The 24,226-nt window shown below is 41.6% G+C and overlaps 1 protein-coding gene across 3 annotated transcripts; it reads right to left on the bottom strand.

Annotated features, from left to right (window-relative positions):
- Positions 1-22,434, bottom strand: egfl6 (EGF-like-domain, multiple 6). 3 transcript variants are annotated; one of them, XM_064976100.1, is made up of 13 exons: positions 22,007-22,434; positions 17,733-17,839; positions 17,245-17,337; positions 15,856-15,975; positions 15,511-15,630; positions 14,925-15,059; positions 14,717-14,839; positions 12,569-12,637; positions 10,575-10,829; positions 6,269-6,346; positions 6,080-6,175; positions 5,597-5,859; positions 1-788 (listed from the first exon to the last, which is right to left on the bottom strand). In XM_064976100.1, the coding sequence occupies exons 1-13, from the start codon at positions 22,078-22,080 to the stop codon at positions 681-683; spliced, it is 1,641 nt and encodes a 546-aa protein (XP_064832172.1). In that variant the 5' UTR covers positions 22,081-22,434; the 3' UTR covers positions 1-680. The 3 variants fall into 3 exon arrangements, with proteins under 3 accessions (XP_064832172.1, XP_064832173.1, XP_064832174.1); XM_064976101.1 differs by having other exon boundaries at positions 6,269-6,343; XM_064976102.1 differs by lacking the exon at positions 12,569-12,637.
- Between the last annotated feature and the right edge of the window lie 1,792 nt (positions 22,435-24,226).

Raw genomic sequence — 24,226 nt, 5'->3', positions numbered from 1 at the left:
TCCTTATAAAAACATGTTTTATGTATTACGATATGAAAGCGCAATTTACAGCAGTTTATTCATTGTTACATACACATAATATGATCTTAAAAACCAAGTAACCTTCAAGTGAAGACTTCTTGATTAATCTAATATTCATATTTTGATTTCACATAACTACAAGTCTATATTGCAGCTACCTGCAGTATTTCTCTATCACTTAAAAAATAAAAAGCAACACAATTTTGTTTTTTTGTAGACATTTTGGAGACATGCCATATTCTCACATATAAAAAACATGATATTTAATGTGAAAATAATTGAATAAAATGAAAAGTATTTGTGAACATTGAAATCCGCACTGTATATATGTGTCGGATCATTTATTTGTGGACGTTACTCTTTGTCTTGGTGGCTCAAATTAACAGAACATTTCAAAAGCAGAGCCTTGGAAACGTGCAGAAATCCCTCCACATCCCATCCACCATTGCTCAAACCCTTATGCAACACTTTCCAATGTGGACAGCTGAACAATAATTGTTGCACATACAGTACAGAACAATACACCCTTAGTTTGGGATTATGAAGATGTGTGCTTGTTCTCTGAAAGGAGCAGACTAAAGGTAGAGACTTCTGCTCTGCCTCTGAGCTGTGTGTCAAACAAAGTGGACTGATTCTACAGTGTCACTGAATTGAGCAGTTTAAAAGATGGCAGAGTCTTCCTCTTGACAGGAGCCTGAGGTCAGCACCACGTTGTCCAGCCCAATCTCTCCCCGAACGCCATTCCCACGCTCAGCTTCAAAGATGATCTGCAGGTTGAGAGCAAAGATGTTGATGAGGTGTTTTGGAAATTGGGACTTGTGTAGTGTAACTTGTTTGCATCGGCAGTGGTCATATTGGCAAGTGTGGTGATTAAATGACCAACCTCTCTAAACATTGTGCTAGTAAATACAGGCAGTCGTAGAACATACAGTGCATTGGTAAAGTATTCAGACCCCTTGACTTTTTCCACATTTTGTTACGTCACAGCCTTATTCTAAAATTTCTTGAATAGTTTTTTCCCTCATCAATCTCACACAATACCCCAGAGTGACAAAGCAGAAATATACAATCCAAAATATGTACATTTGTAGTTGAAGTCAGAAGTTTACATACACTTAGGGTGGAGTCATTAAAACTAGTTTTTTCAACCACTCCACAAATTTCTTGTTAACGAACTATAGTTTTGGCAAGTCGGTCAGGACATCTACTTTGTGCATGAAACAAGTAATTTTTCCAACAATTGTTTACAGACAGATTATTTCACTTATCACTCACTGTATCACAATTCCAAAGGGTCAGAAGTTTACATACACTAAGTAGACTGTGCCTTTAAACAGCTTGGAACATTCCAGAAAATTATGTCATGACTTTAGAAGCTTCTGATAGGCTAATTGACATAATTTGAGTCAATTGGATGTGTACCTGTGGATCTATTTTAAGTCCTACCTTCAAACTCAGTGGCTCTTTGCTTGACACCATGGGAAAATCTAAAGAAATAAGCCAAGACATCAAAAATAGAATTGTAGACCTCCACAAGTTTAGTTCATCCTTGGGAGCAATTTCCAAACGCTTGAAGGTACCACATCCATCTCTACAAACAATAGTACGCAAGTATAAACACCATGGGACCATGCAGCTGTGATACCGCTCAGGAAGGAGATGCGGTCTGTCTTCTAGAGATGAACGTACTTTGGTGTGAAAAGTGCAAATCAATCCCGGAATAACAGAAAAGGACCTTGTAAAAATGCTGGAGGAAACAGGTACAAAAGTATCTCTATCCACATTAAAACGAGTCCTATATCGACATAACCTGAAAGGCCGCTCAGCAAGGAAGAAGCCACTGCTCCAAAACCACCATAAAAACCAAGACTACGGTTTGCAACTGCACATGGGGACAAAGATCGTACTTTAGGAGAAATGTCCTCTGGTCTGATGAAACAAAAATAGAACTGTTTGGCCATAATGACCATCATTATGTTTGGATGAAAGAGGGGGAGGCTTGCAAGCCAAAGAACACCATCCCAACCATGAAGCATGGGGGTGGCAGCATCATGTTGTGGGGGTGCTTTTCTGCAGGAGGGACTGGTGCACTTCACAAAATAGATGGCATCATGAGGGATGAAAATTGTGTGGATATATTGAAGCAACATATCAAGACATCAGTCAGGACGTTATAAAGCTTGGTCGCAAATGGGTCTTCCAAATGGACAATGACCTCAAGCATACTTCCAAAGTTGTGGCAAAGTGGCTTAATGACAACAATGACAAGGTATTGGAGTGGCCATCACAAAGCCTTGACCTCAATCCCATTGAAAATGTGTGGGCAGAACTGTGAAAGCGTGTGTGACTCAGTTACACCAGCTCTGTCAGGAGGAATGGGCCAAAATTCACCCAACTTATTGTGGGAAGCTTGTGGAAGGCTACCCGAAATGATAGACCCAAATTAAACAATTAAAAGGCAATGCTACCAAATACTAATTGAGTGTATGTAAACTTCTGACCCACTGGGAATGTGATGAAAGAAATGAAAGCTGAAAGAAATCATTCTCTCTTCTATTATTCTGACATTTCACATTCTTAAAATAAAAGGATGATCCTAACTGACCTAAGACAGGGACTTTTGACTAGGATTAAATGTCAGCAATGGTGAAAAACTGAGTTTAAATGTATTTGGATAAGGTGTATGTAAACTTACGACTTCCACTGTACATAAGTATTCAGACCCTTTACTCAGTACTTTGTTGAAGCACCTTTTGGCCGTGATTAAAGCCTCAAATCTTCTTGGGTATGAGGCTACAAGCTTGGCACACCTGTATTTAGGGAGTTTATCCCGTTCTTCTCTGCAGATCCGCTCAAGCTCTGTCAGGTTGGATGGGGAGCTGCACAGCTATTTTCAGGTCTCTCCAGAGATGTTCAATCAGGTTCAAGTTGTCTTGGCTGTGTACTTAGGGTTGTTGTCCTGTTGGAAGGTGAACCGGCTACCCCAGTCAGAGGTCCTGAGCAGGTTTTCATCAAAGATCTCTCGGTACTTTGCTCCATTCATCTTTACCTCGATACTGACTCGTCTCCCAGTCCCTGCTGCTGAAAAACATCCCCACAGCATGATGCAGCCACCACCATTCTTCACTGTAGGGATGGTGCTAGGTTTCCTCCCAACGTGACGCTTGGCATTCAGGACAAAGAGTTCAATCTTGGTTTCATCAGACCAGAGAATCTTGTTTTTCATGGTTTGATAGTCTTTTAGGTGCCTTTTGGCAAACTCCAAGCGGGCTGTTGAGTCTTTTACTGAGGAGTGGCTTCCGTCTGGACACTGTACCATAAAGGCCTGATTGGTGCAGAGATGGTTGTCCTTCTGGAAGGTTCTCCCATCTCCACAGAGGAACTCTGGAGCTCTGTCAGAGTGACCATCGGATTCTTCTCCCCCGATTGCTTAGTTTGGCCGGGGGGCAGCTCTGGTTCCAAACTTCTTCCATTTAAGAAAGATGGGGGCCACTATGTTCTTGGGAACCTTCTATGCTGACACAATCCTGTCTTGGAGGTCGGACCATTACTGCAACCTCATGGCTTGGTTTTTGCTCTGACATGCACTGTCAACTGTGGGTTCCTAAATAGGCAGGTGTGTGCCTTTCCAAATCATGTCCAATCAATTGAATTTACCACAGGTGGACTCCAAGTTGTAGAAACATCTCAATTTCGAATCTCATAGCAACGGGTCTGAACCCTTACAGTACCAGTCAAAAGTTTGGAAACACCTATCCATTCAAGGGTTTTTCTTTATTTGTACCATTTTCTACATTGTAGAGTAATAGTAAAGACATCAAAACCATGAAATAACACATGGAATCATGTAGTAACCAAAAAAGTGTTAAACAAATCAAAATATATCTGATTTTAGATTATTCAAAGTAACCACCCTTTGCCTTGATGACACGCTTTGCATACTCTTGGCATTCTCTCAACCAACTTAATGAGGAATGCTTTTCCAACAGTCTTGAAGGAGTTCCCACATATGCTGAGCACTTGTTGGCGGCAGGGTAGCCTAGTGGTTAGAGCATTGGACAAAAAAAGTTGCAAGTTCAAATCCCCCAGCTGACAAGGTACAAATCTGTATCTTGTCGTTCTGCCCCTGAACAGGCAGTTAACCCACTGTTCCTAGGCCGTCATTGAAAATAAGAATTTGTTCTTAACTGACTTGCCTAGTTAAATAAAGGTAAAATAAAATAAAAAAATTGAGTTGATGTTGGGTGATTGTTGTGGCCAGGTCATCTGGTGCAGCACTCCATCCCTCTCCTTGGTCAAATAGCCCTTACACAGCCTGGAGGTGTGTTGGTTCATTGTCCGGATAGTCCCACTAAGCACAAACCAGATGGAATGGCGTATCGCTGCAGAATGCTGTAGTAGCCATGCTGGTTAAGTGCGCCTTGAATTCTAAATCAGTCACAGAGTGTCACCACTAAAGCACCACCACACCTCCTCCTCCATGCTCCATGGTGGGAACCACACACACACAGATCATCTGTTCAACTTCTCTGCGTCTCACGGAGGTTGGAACCAAAAATCTCAAATTTGGATTGGTCAGACCAAATAACAGATTCCCACCGGTCTAATGTCCATTGCTCATGTTTCTTGGCCCAATCAAGTCTCTTCTTATTGGTGTCCTTTAGTAGTGGTTTCTTTGCAGCAATTCAACCACGAAGGCCTGATTCACGCAGTGTCCTGTGAACAGTTGATGTTGAGATGTGTCTGTTACTTGAACTCTGTGAAGCATTTATTTGGGCTGCAATCTGAGGTGCAGTTAATTCTAATGAACTTATCCTCTTATCCTCTTCTTGACATTTTCCGGATTGACAGACCTTCATGTCTTAAAGTAACGACAGGCTGTTGTTTCTCTTTGCTTATTTGAGCTGTTCTTGCCATAATATGGACTTGGTCTTTTACCAAATAGGGCTGTATTCTGTATACCACCCTACCTTGTCACAACACAACTGATTGGCTCAAACTCATTAAGAAGGAAAGACATTCCACAAATGAACTTTTAACAAAGCACACCTGTTAATTGAAATGCATTCCAGGTGACTACAAATTCTTATTTACAAAGAATTCTCTGGTTGAGAGAATGCCAAGAGTGTGCAAAGCTGTCATCAAGGCAAAGGGTGGCTACTTTGAAGAATCTCAAATATATATATACTTTTTTGGTTAGTACATGATTCCATGTGTTGTTTCATAGTTTTGATGTCTTCCCTATTATTCTACAATCTTTAAAATAGTAAAAAATAAAGAAAAAACATTGAATAAGTAGGTGTGTCCAAACTTTTGACTGGTACTGTATGTAAAATAGGTATTGCTGTTGATTTTTAAAAATAAATTAGCAAAAATCCTAAAAACCTGTTTACAATTTGTCGTTATGGGGTATTGGGTGTAGATGAGGAAAACAATTAATTCAACCAATTTTATCGCTGTAACGTAAGAAGGGGTCTGAATACTTTCTGAATGCACTGTACCATTATCTGCTGACATTGTCAGCATTCTATGTGTCCTTTATCACTCTAGGTGTTTGAATGGAATGCTAACTTACAGATTCCGGGGCCTGGTTCTTCCAGGCCACAGTGAGCAGTTCTGTCTGCCAGTCCTGGTCTTGGCTGCGGCTCTGCTCCCACACCGGGTAGGCATTGTTGTTCAGCAGCACTCGCAGCGAGCCCACCTGTTTTCCAGTGACGCAGTAGTTGAAGGTGAGGCAGAAGCTTCCCTGTTTGGCCCGGTCACTAAGGAGCAGCTTTAGCCTAGCCTGGTCATTCTTCTCCCCCAGAAGACCTCTCATAGCCATGTAATACTCCATACCTGGAGGTTAGGGATCAGGGAGTGGACACAGGCTGATCAGTGATAGTCGTTAGCGTATGACTAACAGCTATTTGGGAATGCTTAGATTAAGCACAGCAAAGAGCCATTTCTGGAAGTATTTATTTACCTTATCGGTCATTGTATAAACCTATATGCATTTACATGGCAAATATAGGAGGCAGAAATACTATTAATGCCCCATTAGCATTATGATATGTACCGTTTTCATGGTAGGACACGCTCCAGTCGACGTTGTCGTCCTTGTCCTGCACCCACTCACAAGCACCCTGATCAAAGTTGCAGTCCATGAAGAACTCTGGAAGGCACAGTCAGATGTCAACGATTCCCAGTAATTAGGAAGGTATTATTTCTTACCCACCTTTATGTCAACAACTAAACCAAGGATTACCTTCCTGGGCTGGAGTTATTTCAATCTCTTTGACTTCTGTTGGAGGACCAAATACCGACTCAAAGTCCTCTGGATCTGCTTTGGGAAAGAGAGAACTCTGTTATAATATGGTCCGTCAAATGTCAAGATAATGTAGTTCACTTCCACTGAAAGCACAAAAAGGCAAGACATAAGACAAGACATACTGAAACAGGATATTAACCACCTTAATTAGTGTGTAGGTATAACCTTGTCTAAACAGTTATGAATGCTTAATATAGCTCTATCAAAACATGCCATTTCAGTTCCAAGCATTCTTCTGAAAATATGTGGTCCATGAAGACCATCCAGATGATTATGCTGTGGAAAGATTTCCCATCATAAAACAAAAGCCAGTCAGGGAAGTCTGCAAGTGGAAGCCTGCCCTGTTGACATTTAGGATATTATAACTGAAGCATCTTAAAGCTCTCCCAACAAACGTCCCCCTTCACTGAGTTGCTCTAGACAACCAGATGTACAGCGGCTTTGCTAATTGAACCTGCCCAGCCAGAGAGGGTTGGGGTTTGAGGGGATTTGAGGAGCTGATGACAGACTCTCTCTGTCAGGGAGTCAGGTCTGTTTGCTCAACAGCTGTTCTGGGGGATGATAATAAAAGGCTCGGAGCCTCTGCACCCTCTGCAAGGAGAGCTGTGTGTATCCCAAGGCGCTCACATGGCGGCAGAGTGGAATTCCTCCATGGAGCTGATGAATGTCTTGGGGCCTGTCTCCTCTTGCTATTTGAGATATCCTGACGAAGGCTCAGGCTGCTGTCTCACTTGTTTCCTTAAAGAGATCAACATTAGCGGCGAAAGGCAGCCCTGTTACTGTCTCACTGAGAGGCATACCATCACGTGTGATCCTTTGCCCACACTCATCTTAAAATGAAGAGCCAATAATAATAATAATCCTAGCTATCTAAGCCAAATAGCTACAGAGGCAACTTATGTGCATGTGTGTTTTATCCCAAGAGCTACAAGCTCCACTGTCTTTGAGGCCATATGTTGTATCTGCACAAAATGATCGATTTGGCATGAAAGGCATATTTCATTGCTTTTCTGCATCCTGGCCTCATTATACTCATCTCTATGCTACAGTGTCTCCTCAGCAGTGGACGGCTCATAATAATGGCTGGAACAGAGCAAATGGAATGGCATCAATACCTGTGTTTGATGTATTTGAAACCATTACACCCATTCTGCTCCAGCAATTAACACCAGCTCGTCCTCCCCAATTAAGATGCCCCCAACCTCCTGTGTTCCTCATGATATGCTGGGGCGGCAGGGTAGCCCAGTGGTTAGAGCGTTGGACTAATAACCACAAGGTTGCAAGTTCAAATCCACAAGGTACAAATCTGTTGTCATTGAAAATAATAATTTGTTCTTAACTGACTTGCCTAGTTAAATACATTTTTAAAAAAAATACATATTTCTTTCCCACAAGTCAAATTAAATGACCTTCTCTCAAGGGTTTCTACTTGCTTTTCAACTTTCAGTTTCAGCCCATGGCCAGAGAAGGTTAGAGAAGTTATCCTGTTTGACAGTTTGACTGATGGCCTCAGTGCATCCACCTCTTTCCCAGGCTTGGCTGTGTGGGATTGTCACACCGGTATTCAGTACAGCTGTTTTTCTGGCCTTAGTTTCCTTTCAATGGCCAATGGCAAATGGCAGGGGTGAAACAGAATACTCTTTCAAACACTAGGACCAGATGTAGTTTATTAAAGCAACCAACATGCGTAGAGCATGTACTGAACTATACGCAGCATTTAACACACAGCATTTAACCAGTGGTGGAAAAAGTACCAAGTTGTCATTCTTGAGTGAGAGTATAGATACCTTTATAGAAAGTTACTCAAGTGTCAGCCAGTAAAATACTACTTGAGTAAAAGTCTAAATGTATTCAGTTTTAAATATACTTAAGTATCAAAAGTAAATGTAATTGCTAAAATATACTTAAGTATCAAAAGTAAAAATGTAAATCACTTACAATTCCTTATATTAAGTTAAGCAGATTGCTTAATACCATTTTCATGTTTTTAGAATTTATGGATAGTCAGGGGAACACTTATTTACAAAATACTAATTTGTGTTTAGTGAGTCTGCCAAACCAGAGGCAGTAGGGATGACCATGTGTTATCTTGATAAGGGCGTGAATTTGTCAATTTTCCTGTCCCGCTAAGCATTCAAAATAAATATAAATACCCCCAAAAAAACTTAAGTAGTACTTTAAAGTATTTTTACTTAAGTACTTTACACTAATGCATTTAACAGTAACTTAGTTAAACTCCATGTTTGAATATATTCACTCTCTGCTACATCTTATTTAGGGTTGGAGCTCTTCTAGCGTAAGCTAATGTGTTGTTGTCTTGTCTTCCAACCACATTGGCTATTTATACCTCACAGGATGTGTTGTATTTACAACATGTGAATCTAATATGTGAAAGAGGCCATTCTCTGCTTACCAGGGTTGGGCTCAATTAAACATTTTGGATTTGACTCCCATTCAACTCATGAGTTGAAATTCAAATGTAATTGGACATACTCCACAGGATGTAGAATTAGAGTTTGAGTGACAGGAAGTAGAATTTAATTCAGTGCATTTCAAAGAAATTCCACTCAGCCATAGAACATGACCCTTTAACTGAATCTGACAGGTCACATTGCCAGATACCAAAGAATATATCACATTTCTCTAAAATCAATGTTCATATACTCCTTTAACTTTAATGCTTAGAATATCTAATTTTATTTCCACCAACCATTGCATTTATTTGACTTCTTTTTAAAGGCATCTTGAGGGAAATGTTGTATTTCCCTCAAATTTAACAGAATTTAAGTGATTAATGAAATATAATTACTTAGAATATTTGCAAACAGGTTTTGTTATGTTTTCCTTGAACATTCATTTCAACAGTTTCCCCCAAAATGATATGCACGTATATAATGACATGCTTAATGATTTACAGTATGTAGAATATTTATATTTGTATAGACTACACCTATATACAGAATAGAAGAGGGATTGGAATTTTATTGAATTTCACTGAATTAAATTGGATTTATTTTAGTTCAAAATGTACTACTTCAATTCAAATTCAAGAATTGAACTAGAATTTGAGGCATTCTCAATTTAATTTGAGCCCAACCCTGCTGCTTACTGAGAATTAGCTTTTCAATCTAAGCCATAGACCTACTCAGTGCCCAGAACATGAAGCAACAGGCTGAATCCTGACACACACTCAGATCCAGGGCTTAGAACTGACCTTTTATTGTGGAATGGTAATCCTCAAGCTTACACTGCCTGACAGACTGACATCACATTGCAGCTTTGAGATGTCTTAAACAAGGTTAGAGACAGAAGCGACTCAATCCATACGTTTAGTCCAGCTAACCGTGGATCTTTAAAGGAATCCAAACACTCCCCAGTCCTTGCTGTCTCTGAATAAAACTGTCAAGTGACAGTGGACCATATGACTCCTATAGATAAAAATAAAAGCTCAGATGTTGTTTATACATAGTTTCCTAGACATGTGTGCATGCATAAATGTGTATATCATGTAGAACTGTGTTTGATAAGCAATATAGATTTTATTGTATACCTCAGGTTTACGTCAAAGACACCTAATAAATAGTACCCTTCATTTTAACAACGGCGATGAGTTTAACTCCCTGGCTGTTGACAAGAGATACATAGGACAGATAGATAAGACTTCCTTCAAGCAAGGCCAAGAAACCTGAGGCCAGCCGGCCAGAGAAATGTAGAGTCAGGGCTGTAATTAGGCCAGACCTTAGACTCCATAAATTCCCCCTGTCTTGAGACATCTGTAAAAGATGCCCAGAGAGGATATACTGTGGGTCTCTGTGAAGGCATGGGGGTAGCTAATAGAAAGAGTAGACAGATGGGCAGCAGGGTCATAGGGTCGTTGTAGGCTACACTAACCCTCACAGAACAGAGCATAGAGCAAAAACCCTGTGATCTAACCTAACTTTGACTGGTAGAGATGTGTTTGAGAGCATCCTGTTTAGTGTTCTATGCGGCCATAGAACATCTGTAACCCTAAATATAACTGAGTGAAAAGAAGAGTATACATCACAAAGTTCTTGCCATTCCTATTTAGGTGACGCAACTGGGGGACAGTGTTTCTGAGTAACGATGAGTGCTACACACCACCACAGCAGTAATGGTGTGTAAAAATCCATATGATCAGTGTTGGTGTAATCAGATTTGGGACCACCCACGATGGAAATAAATAGGGGGATTGGTGGGGTGGAGATAGGGAAATGAGGCTTACTGAAAACATCTCCTCTTGGATTGAGTTGGTTGTCCACATCTGCTTCCTCTTCCTCCTCTTCCTCCTCCCCTACATTAGTGAAGTCCACCTGGCCCACCTTCTCTGAACCACCGATGTAGGTCTCGCCATCGTAGTCGAAGGGCTGCATGCGTATCTGAGGGGGGACGGTCACCTGGGGCTCGGGGATGACGTTCTTGATCTGCTCGTTGTCCAGCTTTCCTGGCAGTCTGGGCCTCACTGGGGAGTCTGGGATAGCTGCAGGAAGAAGAACCAGGTCAGACCTCTGGAACTACAATCACAGGTGGAATCTGATGCAGTTATACCAGAGTTTAGGCATAAATCCTGTGTTTATACAGCCATTATAGTTTATAAAGCCATTATTGTTTTTAAAGCCAAAACATGTCAGAGAGTATGTCATGGGAATTTTTCTTAATGACTTACCTTGTTGTCTTTATATAATACTATTTTCTATTGGCCCACCCACCAATGAATGGACAAAAATAAATGTTGTTTTTACATCTTTTAATGAATAATTCATCTATTGATTCTATCTCTTTGCAGCTAAATCTGCAGAGCTGAGATGGTTGTATTCCCCTTACACATAACATTCTGTTGGTGGCAAGAATTTTGTATAATAATTTAAATAGAAAAACTTAAGCGTTGTTTTGTATTTAAATTCATAAACCATGTGATATGGAATCGGCATATTGAAATTCTTCCCAACTTTTTTGCAACCTCTATGGCACTGATGTCAACATTTTGGTCCGTAAATGAAACTGGTTTACTTTTCTATTCATGACAATATTTTTGTTTGTCTTTAATAAAGGGCAGACAAACAAGTTCCCCTTCCACTAACCTTCTCCATTTTTCCTGTAATGCTGCAATCAGTTGGTTGTAAGTTTGGATAGAACAAACATTTCCATATATTTTTGTTAGCTGCACATGTGACATAACTCCATTTTTCCTATTCATAATATAATTAACAAAGATCATTTAAAAAAGGCGATATTTTGAAAAAGGTTCCATTTTCAGGCCATTTTTTAACAAGGAGTGAGCCATTCTTACCAAGGGGTGAGCCATTCTTACCAAGGAGTGAGCCATTCTTACCAAGGGGTGAGACATTCTTACCAAGGGGTGAGACATTCTTACCAAGGGGTGAGCCATTCTTACCAAGGGGTCAGCCATTCTTACCAAGGAGTGAGCCATTCCTACCAAGGGGTGAGCCATTCCTTCCAAGGGGTGAGTCATTCTTACCAAGGGGTGAGCCATTCCTACCAAGGGGTGAGCCATTCCTTCCAAGGGGTGAGCCATTCTTACCAAGGGGTGAGCCATTCTTACCAAGGGGTGAGCCATTCTTACCAAGGGGTGAACCATTCTTACTAACCAACTGGAGAACCAGTTCAGGTGTATGTATAACTTTTGTCTGACATGCTTTAAATGAGGTTTAATGCTGTAATATTGAATCATTTTAGCCCCCCCAAACTCATATTCATTATACAAATAAGCATGTTTAAGTATTGTTTTTCTCGCATAATTTAAAAAACAAATAGCTCGGCATAACCCTAAGTAAATTGGTAAGCTGGGATATGACTAAAAAATTAATTAGACTTACCTTGTTCATTGAAATACATGTGTTTATTTTGTGTAAACGTGTTGTCATAGACATGAAAGATGAGCACATAGAGTAGGACAACAGACAGGAATATCACACTCCATGCATGGGAAGCATGACAGCCAGCTTCAGCCATATATACTGTATGTACTTGCAAAGTCTAAAATGGTTTCATGCTGACTTCTACATGGCAGATGAAGCTGTGTGTGGTGCGGATAGAATGTAGCCAGCCTTGAGCCATGAGAGAGGGAAGGAAGGGGGAGTTCACAAAGCAACAGTGGTAGGTGGGGGTGGGGGTGGGGGGGTGGGGGGGGGGGACGCTGCAGGGCGAGGTGCGAACAGAGGAAGTGGAAAGCCTTGTTGCATTCCATACACATCTCACCATTGAGGAAATTATCATCTGCACTGCCTTTGTCTCCCTGGTCCCACGAGCTTTGATAAAAGGGTTTGACTACAAAAACATAAAGGCATCTTTGTTTACACAAAGCCATGGCGCACCTATCATGTCACCTAGGCTACATCAGCTAGTGCCAACTGCCTGGTTCAGAGAGTGCACTGTGGCCCCTCTGCGACAGACAGACAGACAGACAGACAGACAGACAGACAGACAGACAGACAGACAGACAGACATGCCTCTCTTTTCCTCTGTCTTTCAGATGGCTGGGTTCGGTAGAACAGCAGATATTTACACAGGTGTAATTTGAATCAGTGGCTCTCCCTGAGTAACATCTGTAGAGTGCAGGGGTTGTCTGAAAACAGGAAACTGGCTTTGGCGGTGCTGATGTTTTAAGAGCACAGTTAAAATATGCTATAGTGAAATAACTGTCTGAGAGACTTTTCACTCTTGTATCGGATATAAAAGCTGAATATACAGCTGAAGTCGGAAGTTTACATACCCACCCACCATGTTGAAGGCATTAAAGCACATTTTTCAACCATTCCACACATTTCTTGTTAACAAACTATAGTTTTGGCAAGTCGGTTAGGCTACTTTGTGCATGACACAAGTTATTTTTCCAACAATTGTTTACAGACAGATTATTTCACTTATAATTCACTGTATGACAATTTCAGTGGGTCAGAAGTTTACATACACTAAGTTGAGTGTGCATTTAAACAGCTTGGAAAATTCCAGAAAATTATGTCATGGCTTTAGAAGCTTCTGATAGGCTAATTGACATCATTTTAGTCAATTGGAGGTGAACCTGTGGATGTATTTCAAGGCCTAACTTCAAACTCAGTGCCTCTTTGCTTGACATCATGGGGAAATGAAAAGAAATCATCCAAGACCTCCACAAGTCTGGTTCATCCTTGGGAGTAATTTCCGAATGCCTGAAGGTACCACGTTCATCTGTACAAGCAATGGTACGCAAGTATGAACACCATGGGACCACGCAGCCGTCATACCGGTCAGGAAGGAGACACGTTCTGGCTCCTAGAGATGAACGTACTTTGGTGCGAAAAGAGCAAATCAATCCCAGAACAATAGCAAAGGACCTTGTGAAGATGCTGGAGGAAACAGATACAAAAGTATCTATATCCACAGTAAAACGAGTCCTATATCGAGATAACCTGGAAGGCCGCTCAGCAAGGAAGAAGCCACTGCTCCAAAGCCGCCATAAAAAAAGCCAGACGACAATTTGCAACTGCACACGGAGAAATGTCCTCTGGTCTGATGAAACAAAAATAGAACTGTTCGGCCATAATGATCATCATTTTGTTTGAAGGAAAAGGGGGATGCTTGCAACCCAAAGAACACCATCGCAGCCGTGAAGAACAGGGGTGGCAACATCATGTTGTGCTTTGCTGCTGGAGAGACTGGTGCACTTCACAAAATAGATGGCATCATGAGAAATGAAAATGATGTGGATACACTGAAGCAACATCTCAAGACATCAGTCAGAAAGTTAAAGCTTGGTCGCAAATTGGTCTTCCAAATGGACAATGACCCCAAGCATACTTCCAAAGTTGTGGCAAAGTGGCTTAATGACAACAAAGTCAAGGTATTGGAGTGGCCATCACAAAGCCTTGACCTCAATCCCATTGAAAATGTGTGGGCAGAACTGAGAAAGCGTGTGTGACTCAGTTACACCAGCTCTGTCAGGAGGAATGGGCCAAAATTCACCCAACTTATTGTAGGAAGCTTGTGGAAGGCTACCCGAAATGATAGACCCAAATTAAATAATTAAAAGGCAATGCTACCAAATACTAATTGAGTGTATGTAAACTTCTGACCCACTGGGAATGTGATGAAAGAAATTAAAGCTGAAATAAATCATTCTCTCTTCTATCATTCTGACATTTCACATTCTTAAAATAAAGTGGTGATCCTAACTGATCCAAGACAGGGAATTCTTTTAAAGGATTTAATGTCAGGAGTTTTGAAAAACTGAGTTTAAATGTATTTGGCTAAGGTGTATGTAAACTTCCAATCGTGGCCCCCTTGTACATCAACAACTTTTATATCAAATGGTTTTTACTCTAAGAATGTTCTGATGATTGATGAATAGTAAATCTGTTCAGGTCTCACCAGAGCATTCGAAGCCACTGCCACGGAAGCCTTGCTTGCACTTGCACTTGTAGGAACCCTGAGTGTTCAGACAGACTGCATGGTGGCTGCACTTGTGTGTGTTCGCCGCACACTCGTCATTGTCTGAAAAATACATTTACTGATCTGATATCTCCTCACAGATTGTTTTAAAGTAAATTGTTGCATGTGAAATGATTGTATACCTTACCTACACAGTCATATTTCCCACTAACATATGTCAGATCGTAGCCATTCTGGCACTTGCAGTAGTAGCTACCAAATGTGTTGACACACTGTCTGTTGTATGGGCACAGGTTCATCCCAGTTACACATTCATCAATATCTAGGCATAAGGAAGGAAGGGAGGAAGACAGACAGATTTGAATAAACATGGAATGACCAGGTTCTGTTTTCTACATTGAAGCATAGGGTTAAATATTTTGATTAATGTCAACCATCCCTGACTGACACTTTAGTTTAGCACCACAATGGGACAATGGTTCCCAATCCACACAATTCGTTTTGTGGGAAGAAACACTACCCCATTTTGTCCAACCGGCTGCTACAGAAGATTAAGTTCTTATGTGAGAAGCCTTGAGATGGAGCAGGAATGTGAAACCACATAATGGAGGCTTCACAGAGCTTTACAAAGCTCCAACATGTTGACCCCTTCTGATTGTGTTCAGTAGCTGCTAATCTATGAGGTGAAGTGGTCCAGTGAGAACCAGCATGAACTCCTCATGAAATGATATACTGTAGTGTCAGGGTTGGTGGTCCAAGGTGGTGGTACTCACCCACACAGGTCCTCTCGTCCGGCCCCAGCTGCAGACCTGCAGACGGGCAGAGACAACGAATCTCCCCCTGTACGTCCTCACAGCCATACTGACAGTGGGCCAGGGAGCACGTCCTGGAGTCTATACACACACACACACACACACACACACACACACACACACACACACACACACACACACACACACACACACACACACACACACACACACACACACACACACACACACACACACACACAGACACAGAAAAGAGAACTTCTTAAACAGTACTGGTACAGTATAAAACTAACACCATTTTTTGAGTGAATAGAAGCAGGTAAAGTAGGGGTTATAGTGCCCACTCACTGGTACAGGAGCCATCAGGCATTAGGGTGTATCCGTTGAGGCAGTAGCACATGTAGCTGCCATGGGTGTTCATGCAGCGATGCTCACAGGGACGGGGCTTCAGGCCACACTCATTCAGATCTGGACAGAGAGACAGACAGTCGTCCTGTTATGTACTTCAGGGATATTCATGGCCATACTATATTAGTTTGTAATCAGAAATAATGCACCTGTAGCTTCTATAAGTCTATGTTGGCTTCACCAGAGACATCAAACTTGAATATTGTCCCATGGACATGATATCTTACATGGTCCCAGGGGTAACATATTGAATACGTTTTAGGTTTCTCCAGATTAAGTATTCTATATAGCAGAAAATGAATAGTTTGGTATTGAAATATTGAGGCATCTTTAAAGGTATCAACAGGATGATCAAGTGATTTACAGTGCCTTGTGAAAGTATTCACCCACCTTGGCATTTTCCTATTTTGTTGCCTTACAACCTGGAATTAAAATAGATTTTTTGGGGGGGGTTTGTATCATTTGATTTACACAACATTCCTACCCCTTTGAAGAAGTCAAATATTTTTATTGTGAAACAAACAAGAAATAAAAACAGCAAACTTGAGCATGCACAACTATTCCCCCCCCCCACCTCCCAAAAGTCAATACTTTGCAGATCCAACGTTTGTAGCAATTACAGATGCAAGTCTCCGTCCCAGTCTCAAATCTCTGGAAGACTGAAACAGGTTTCCCTCAAGAATTTCCCTGTATTTAGCGCCATCCATCATTCCTTCAATTCTGACCAGTTTCCCAGTCCATGCTCTGTGCGATGTTCAAAGTTTCTAATTTAAATTTTTTTATAACACAACCCTGATCTGTAGTTCTCCACAACTTTTTGCTTGGTTGTGCCCCTTGCTTAATGGTGTTGCAGACTCTGGGGCCTTTCAGAACAGGTGTATATCTGCCGAGATCATGTGACACTTAGATTTGACACAGGTGGACTTTATTTAATTAATTATATGACTTCTGAAGGTAATTGGTTGCACCAGATCTTATTTAGGGGCTTTATAGCACATATGCACGCACCACTTTTCCGATTTTACATTTTTTGTATTTTTTGAAACAAGTTATATTTTTAATTTCATTTCTCCAATTTTGACAAGTTTGTGTATGTCCATTACATAAAAATAAAAATTACAGGTTGTAATGCAGCAAAATAGGAAAAATGCCAAGGGGGGTGAATACTTTTGCAAGGCACTGTATCAGGGGCTTGTGAAGTAGAGAGGGATAACTACAGAGACAGGCTACAAATCTGAGCTGCAAGTTGATCTCCATAAAGAGACCACTTTGGCTCACATTTCTCTGACCCTTGACCCTCATTCCATTGACTCTAGTTACCCCACTGACCTTGATTGCACGTCTTTCCGGTGTATCCCTGGTAACACTTGCATTTGTTGGGGCCAACACACTCTCCGTGCTTGCAGCCATGTTCACATTGAGCTGGTAAAGCATTCAAGGAGAGAAATACCACCAGCGGCAATAAGAGGAGTTATGCAGGTTCACTGAGGTTCAAACATGCCAGTTTTACTATCCCAGAGGTAATTTAGTCCATATTTCATCTGGTGCAGGAAAGTACCCAGCCACAAAGAATAACACATGTGAAAACCCATTATTGTGGAGAACAATTTGAGTTCTTAAACTTGAGGTTTCCATTCATTGAATATCTATTTACAGTATACAATATTTTCATTCAACGAAACAAAGAAAAACTTAAATTGATGAGCAGAGCTATACAAATACATTTCTATTCACCATACGAACAAGCAACATGACAAGGTCAAGCACAGTACATTTTGACTAAACGTAAACACAGCTTGTTTTGTTGAGATGCTTACCTTCACATTGTCCTTTGCTGTTCTTTTTCCAGCCATAGCAACACTCTAGTCTCCTGCCAAAGCGACATACACCTGGTTGGCCACCAGCGGGGACTTGTCTGCGGTGCCTGTGCACATAAAGGACAGGGGAAATAGGTGATACACAGCTCTACCCTGTTAGATCTTCGGTTCCATTCCTTGAGGGCCAGTTGAATCATGATCATAACTTGATAATGGATTGCAGAATAAAAACAAATACCCAAATAAACACAACTTGCAGTAAATATGCATCAAATAGAGAAGAGAATTGGATCACTAAATTAGTGTACCCCCCCCCCCCCAGACAAACAACCCTAAACAGGTACTCCAAAGCACCCCAAACAACCCCAGATGCCCCAAAATATACCAAGCAACCTCAAACAACCCCAAACAGGTACCTGAAAGTACCACCAACTTTTATTGATCTGACCCAGGAGAATGCAATGAAAATATAGGTGGGAATCAGATACATATTATCTTTGACTGATTCCCTGAGGCTCAAATGTTGATCAATAAGGCTTTTTTTCATTTCAAGTGCATTGTCCAATAAAATATAATGCACAGGCTTCATCCAGACAATTGCCTTATTTATTTTTAAAAGCTTAGATAAGGTGCCACACTGGGCCCCCCCAGGGGTGTGTGTTTAGTCCCCTTCTGTACTCCCTGTTCAGACACGACTGTGTGACCACGCAGACTCGAACACCATCATCAGGTTTACTGACGACATGGCGGTGGTAAGCCTGATCACCAACAGCGATTAGACAGCCTACAGGGAGAAGGTCAGTAACCTGGCGATGTACCTAAGATAACTTTTTGTGGTACTTTTGGGTACCTGTTTGTTTTTTTGGGGTGGGGTACAGGTTTTTGGGGTACAGGTTTGGGGTCCTTTGGGTGACATGTTTGGGCTTGTTTGGCATACTTTGGGGTACCTGTTTGGAGTTAATTTGGGTTACTTTGGGCAGTGTTTTAGTCACTAAACCTCGAGTCAGAGTTGAGTCCCAAGTCCATTGTGCTCGAGTCCGAATCGAGTCACGAGTCCCTATGGCTAAGTCCGAGTCGAGTCCAAGTCAGAGTCAAAAATGGCGGAGTCACGAGTTGGGGTACTTTGTGGTACCTGTTTGGGGTTGATTGGGGTGATTAGTACAGTGCATTTTAAAAGTATTCATCTCACTTTGCGTTTTTCCAATTTTCTTGCATTACAACCTGTAATTTTAATGTATTTCTATTTGGATTTCATTTCATTCAAATTCCCCAAAATAAAAATGGAAAATGGTGCGCGTATATGTATTCACTCTGCCATGAAGCCCTTAAATAAGATCTGGTGCAACCAATTACCTTCAGAAGTCACATAATTAATTAAATAAAGTCCACCTGTGTGCAATCTAAGTGTCGCATGATCTCAGTAGATATACACCTGTTCTGAAAGGCCCCAGAGTCTGCAACACCACTAAGCAAGGGGCACAACCAAGTAAGCGGCACCATGAAGACCAAGGAGCTCTCCAAACAGGTCAGGGACAAAATTGTGGCGAAGTACAGATCAGGGTTGGGTTATAAAAAAATATCAGAAACTTTCAAGATCCCACGAAGCATCATTAAATCCGTTATTAAAAAATAGAAAGAAAATGGCACCATAACAAACCTGCCAAGAGAGGGCCCCCCACCAAAACTCACGGACCAGGCAAGGAGGGCATTAATCAGAGGCAACAAAGAGACCAGAGATAACCCTGAAAGAGCTGCAAAGCTCCACAGCGGAAATTGGAGTATCTGTCCGTAGGACCAATTTTAGCCGTACACTCCACAGAGCTGGGCTTTATAGAAGAGTGGCCAGAAAAAAGCCATTGCTTAAGGAAAAAAATAAGCAACCACGTTTGGTGTTCGCCAAAAGGCATGTGGGGGACTGCCCAAACATATGGAAGGGGGTACTCTGGTCAGATGAGACTAAAATTGAGCTTAAAAAAGCAAACCCAAACACCTCAAGAACACCATAGTGGCAGTATCATGATGTGGGGATGTTTTTCCATTGGCAGGGACTAGGAACCTGGTCAGAGTTGAAGAATGGCACTAAATACAGGAAATTCTTGAGGGAAACCTGTTTCAATCTTCCAGAGATTTGAGACTGGGACGGAGCTTCACCTTCCAGCAGGAAAATGAAGCTAAGAATACTGCTAAAGCAACACTTGAGTGGTTTAAGGGGAAACATTTAAATGTCTTGGAATGGCCTAGTCAAAGACCAGACCTCAATCCAATTGAGAATCTGTGGTATGACTTAAGTATTGCTGTACGCCAGCGGAACCCATCCAACTTGAAGGAGCTGGAGTAGTTTTGCTTTGAAGAATGGGCAACAATCCCAGTGGCCTGATGTGCCAAGCTTATAGAGACATATAGAGACTTGCAGCTGTAATTGCTGCAAAAGGTGTCTCTGCAAAGTATTGACTTTGGGGGGGGGGGGGGGGTTAAAAGTTTTGCATGCTCAAGTTCTGTTTTTTTGTCTTATTTCTTGTTTGTTTCACAATAAAAATATTTGCATCTTCAAAGTGGTAGGCATGTTGTGTAAATCAAATTATACAACCCCCCCCCCCCAAAAAAAATCTATTTTAATTCCCGGTTGTAAGGCAACAAAATCGGAAAATGCCAAGGGGGGTTAATACTTTCGCAAACCACTGTAGGACACATCCCCCGGCTACTTTTTGGTGACATTTGACTTCAACATGTAGTCTAATATAGGCATCTCAAATGCATCTTTGCAGACAACTAACAGAAAACTAACAGGCCAAATCAAATTCCCCCCGGCTCCCTCCTATAGGAAGAAAAAGGGGGCTCTCTATGGAGAGCAGACAGCCTGACAGGATGTAGGTTACAGATTGGGAAAAGAGCATGTTATACTCTCTACTTACACTTAATCAGTCACTCCTTAAAGTCCTTAGAGTTTCATGAATAACTCAAGCAGGAACCTATTCCCTCCATTTTCATGACCCTCTTCTGATTGCACTTAAAGTGACCGTCATCAAGTCAGCACTTTGGAAATGAATGATATGCATAGTGATTGAATTGCACATATATTTCTACTGTAAATTGGATGAGATGTCAATCTGCTGCTTCCCCTTTCATTGCTTGAAGTGCAAGGATCACACACCTGGCTGGGGAAACCTTCTGATCTGAGGATCCCTCTAACCTCTAGCCCAGTGCCAAACTCAAATGGCCCAGATATTTGGCATTCTGGCGTTCCCCTCATGGCTTCCTCAAATCAGCCCTGGCTCAAGGGGACTGGAGGAATCTGAGACCTGGTAGAAATCAACCAGAATAGCCTACAGGGGGAGAGGGCTAGGGGCCCCTAAGTTTGACAGGTGTCCTTCGGTGATTAACAGTGCCATGAGCAACATTTAGCTGACACAGCCCCCATACCTCACATAGTCCCTGGCCAAGGCGCAGACAGCCTGAGAGTGAGGGCATGCATTGCACCAAAACACCACTTTTCCCATTATTACATATTGAAACCAATTGACATGCCTGTGATTGTCATTAGCTAAACTGAGTCACCCTGAATAAAAGTGGCTGCTAAATTACTAAAATGAGCATGTCACATGTCTCATTAGTTAAAATTAGGATCAGGCTACTGGTAATGGCAGTTCAATAAGAGGCGACTTCTACTTGAGCAATAAGGCACGAGGTGTGGTATATGGCCAATATACCATGGCTAAGGGCTGTTCTTAAGCACGACACAACGCGAAGTGCCTGGATAACTCCCTCAGCCATGGTATATTGGACATATACCACAAACCCCAGAGGTACCTTTTTGCTATTATTAACGGGTTACCAATGTAATTAGAGCAGTAAAAATACATGTTTTGTCATACCCGTGGTGTACGGTCTGATATACCACGACTGCCAGCCAATCAGCATTCAGGGCTCGAACCACCCAGTTTATAATACTGTATAAGTAGTGGAATATAATGCATTTACAACACTTAAAACACACAGCTGTGTCTGCTAGTAGCTGCTAGGAGTGTTAGATAGGGATGTGACAATTGCTTTTGCAGTGCTGTTCCCTTGACCCTGCAGTGGAATGTCCATACTGAATGCTCTACTATCCAGATGAATCATACCAATAAACACTGAGCTTTACACCTGCTGCAGGCATCAGAGTGAACAGATACAATGACAGCAGCATGAACTATATTATACTGTATGAACATTTATATCTCTCTGACAATCGTTTCCTACAGCACATAGGATTGATTGATTGATTGCTCACTTACCTGTTGGCGTCTGCACTTCCAGAGGAAACATAGAACAGGAAGAAGAGTGTACCGATCCAGCTGAGAGTCTGCATGTTTTTCACAGGGTACAGCTCACGTTCTCTCACTATCTCTCTCTGTGTTTCTCACAGAAGCTCTCACTCACTCTGTTTCTTGCTCGGTGGTGCTCTGCTCCTCCCAAGGGCTTGCTATTGCTCCATGCACTAACACAGGGGTCCCAGCCCAAGTCCCAATTGAGTCTAGTGTTTCCCCACCACACACACACACACACACTCCCCTCTTGTAAGTAGACTTTTCTCTCTCTCTATTCCTCTCTCACTCTTTTTCACTCTCCTGATAGACGCCTCTGTGATATGTATCCTCCTCTTCCTTCTCTTTTCTCCCTCTCTCTCTGATTCCTCTTCTACCACTCTCTCTCTCCCACTCTCTCCTCTTACTCTCTTTCTTTCTCTCTCTCTGCTGAAATTCCAGAGGTAGGTTTTCATTACAATGAGTGACACTGGGGTGTGAGCATGGTCAGGAGTCTGGAGTGGTAGAGGGGACGGGAAAAGGAGTGGAAGTGTGTCCGCCTGTAAGTTGGAGGGTGCACCAGACATCTATACTGGTAAACCCAATCCAGGGACATGTGATTGATGATAGTTTTCCTGCAATATTTCACCAGCAGGGACAGATATGTTATCACCTATGCGACTATACTTGAAGTACATAAGGAAGTGTCGTATTAAATACCAGATATATGTACAGGAGGTCTGATGAAATTCACCTATATACTTGCCCTGACCTGGTGTTAAAAACAGTGTTTATCTTTTGCTTCATGATGATACAATTCCTATCTTGCATGTTTCATCAATCTTGGCTCTTGATGCCATGCCTTGCTCTGACATTGTCCTGGTTGGTAATTAGCTGGATCTCCTGTGTTAATTGCAGGGCACAATCGTGACCAGGCCTGTTATTAGGAGCTGCACGGTCCTTTGATGTCCTGCTCATGACCAGCACCCATAAAGCCCTACTCTCACACATGCTAATACCAAGTTCAAGCGAAGCTAATCTCAAGTCATGAAAGCCCTTAATGAGTTAGCATACTTTCAAAGTGAACTCTAACATCTGGTCTAGATCTGGCTATGCCCCCAGTATACACAACAGACAATAGTGTTGTGGGAATGTTTGGGTGTCAGGTTTTGCTTTAAATTCAGTGAAACATGGCAATGTGCTATTACCCTTTCCTATTGGATGTCTATGATCCAATTGCTTAAGTTTACAAGGACTTTTGCAACATATTTCGGGTTTAGATTAAATACTGTATGTCTGAACTTGTTAATGAGTTGCCTTTGATACTTCTCAGTGCTCTTTCAAAAAATAAATATAAAAAACTACACACTCTTAGAAAAAAAGGTGTTTTCTAGAACCTAAAAGGGTTATTCAGTTGTCCCTCTAGGAGAACCCTTTGGGGTTCCAGGTAGAACCCTTTTCACAGAGGGTTCTACATGGAACCCAAAAGGGTTCTACCTGGGTAACCCTTTTTTCTTAAAGTGCATTATCACTATTACATCTGCATTCCCCTCTGGTTTTTTCCCCCTCAACTTATGATTTATGGAGAGTGACATTTTATGTTTGAAAGCTTTGTGCGGTATTGTCCATATTACGGAACCACACCTTCAAAAGAGTCGGTCTACCTCCAAGCATTCAAACAATGATTTGAGGCACAACAGAAATTGCATTCACATGAGGAGAAGAAAGCCTTTTCACAGTCAGGTAGTGTAGTTAAAATACGACCCTGTGGTTTATCTGCCATTGCAGGATGTACTGTACTGTACCTAACCACAACCAAAGGGGAGGGGGGGGGGGGGGGTCTTTTTAACTGCGGAAATGTGAGAAAGCGAAGGCTGGAAAAGTGGTTAATGTTTCCCGACTCATTCAGGAGAAAGGGGTAACAGTAATAACATAGAATCAGGTTATATGTTAAATTGACCTGATCATAAATGGGTCATTCCACCATTTGGGTGCCTTTAGAGCAGTGTAAATTGGTATAAAAAAATTAAATCAAAAAACATTGTCATATAGAGTACCTGTTCAACTTCATAAAAAACATGTTTCCCCATCTCAAGAGGTTATTAAATACCAATACTATATTAAGTGCCTAGTAGGTGCTAACCAGGGTTGACTAACAGGGTTGAGGATTACATCTTAAATCAGCTTGTGACAGGGGCAATGGAAATGTGT

Source organism: Oncorhynchus masou, chromosome 10 (genome assembly GCF_036934945.1).
Source record: "Oncorhynchus masou masou isolate Uvic2021 chromosome 10, UVic_Omas_1.1, whole genome shotgun sequence".
In the NCBI taxonomy this organism is placed as follows: domain Eukaryota; kingdom Metazoa; phylum Chordata; class Actinopteri; order Salmoniformes; family Salmonidae; genus Oncorhynchus; species Oncorhynchus masou.
The sequence above is the reverse complement of the archived record's forward strand: the minus strand, read 5'-3'. Positions and strand labels throughout refer to the sequence as shown.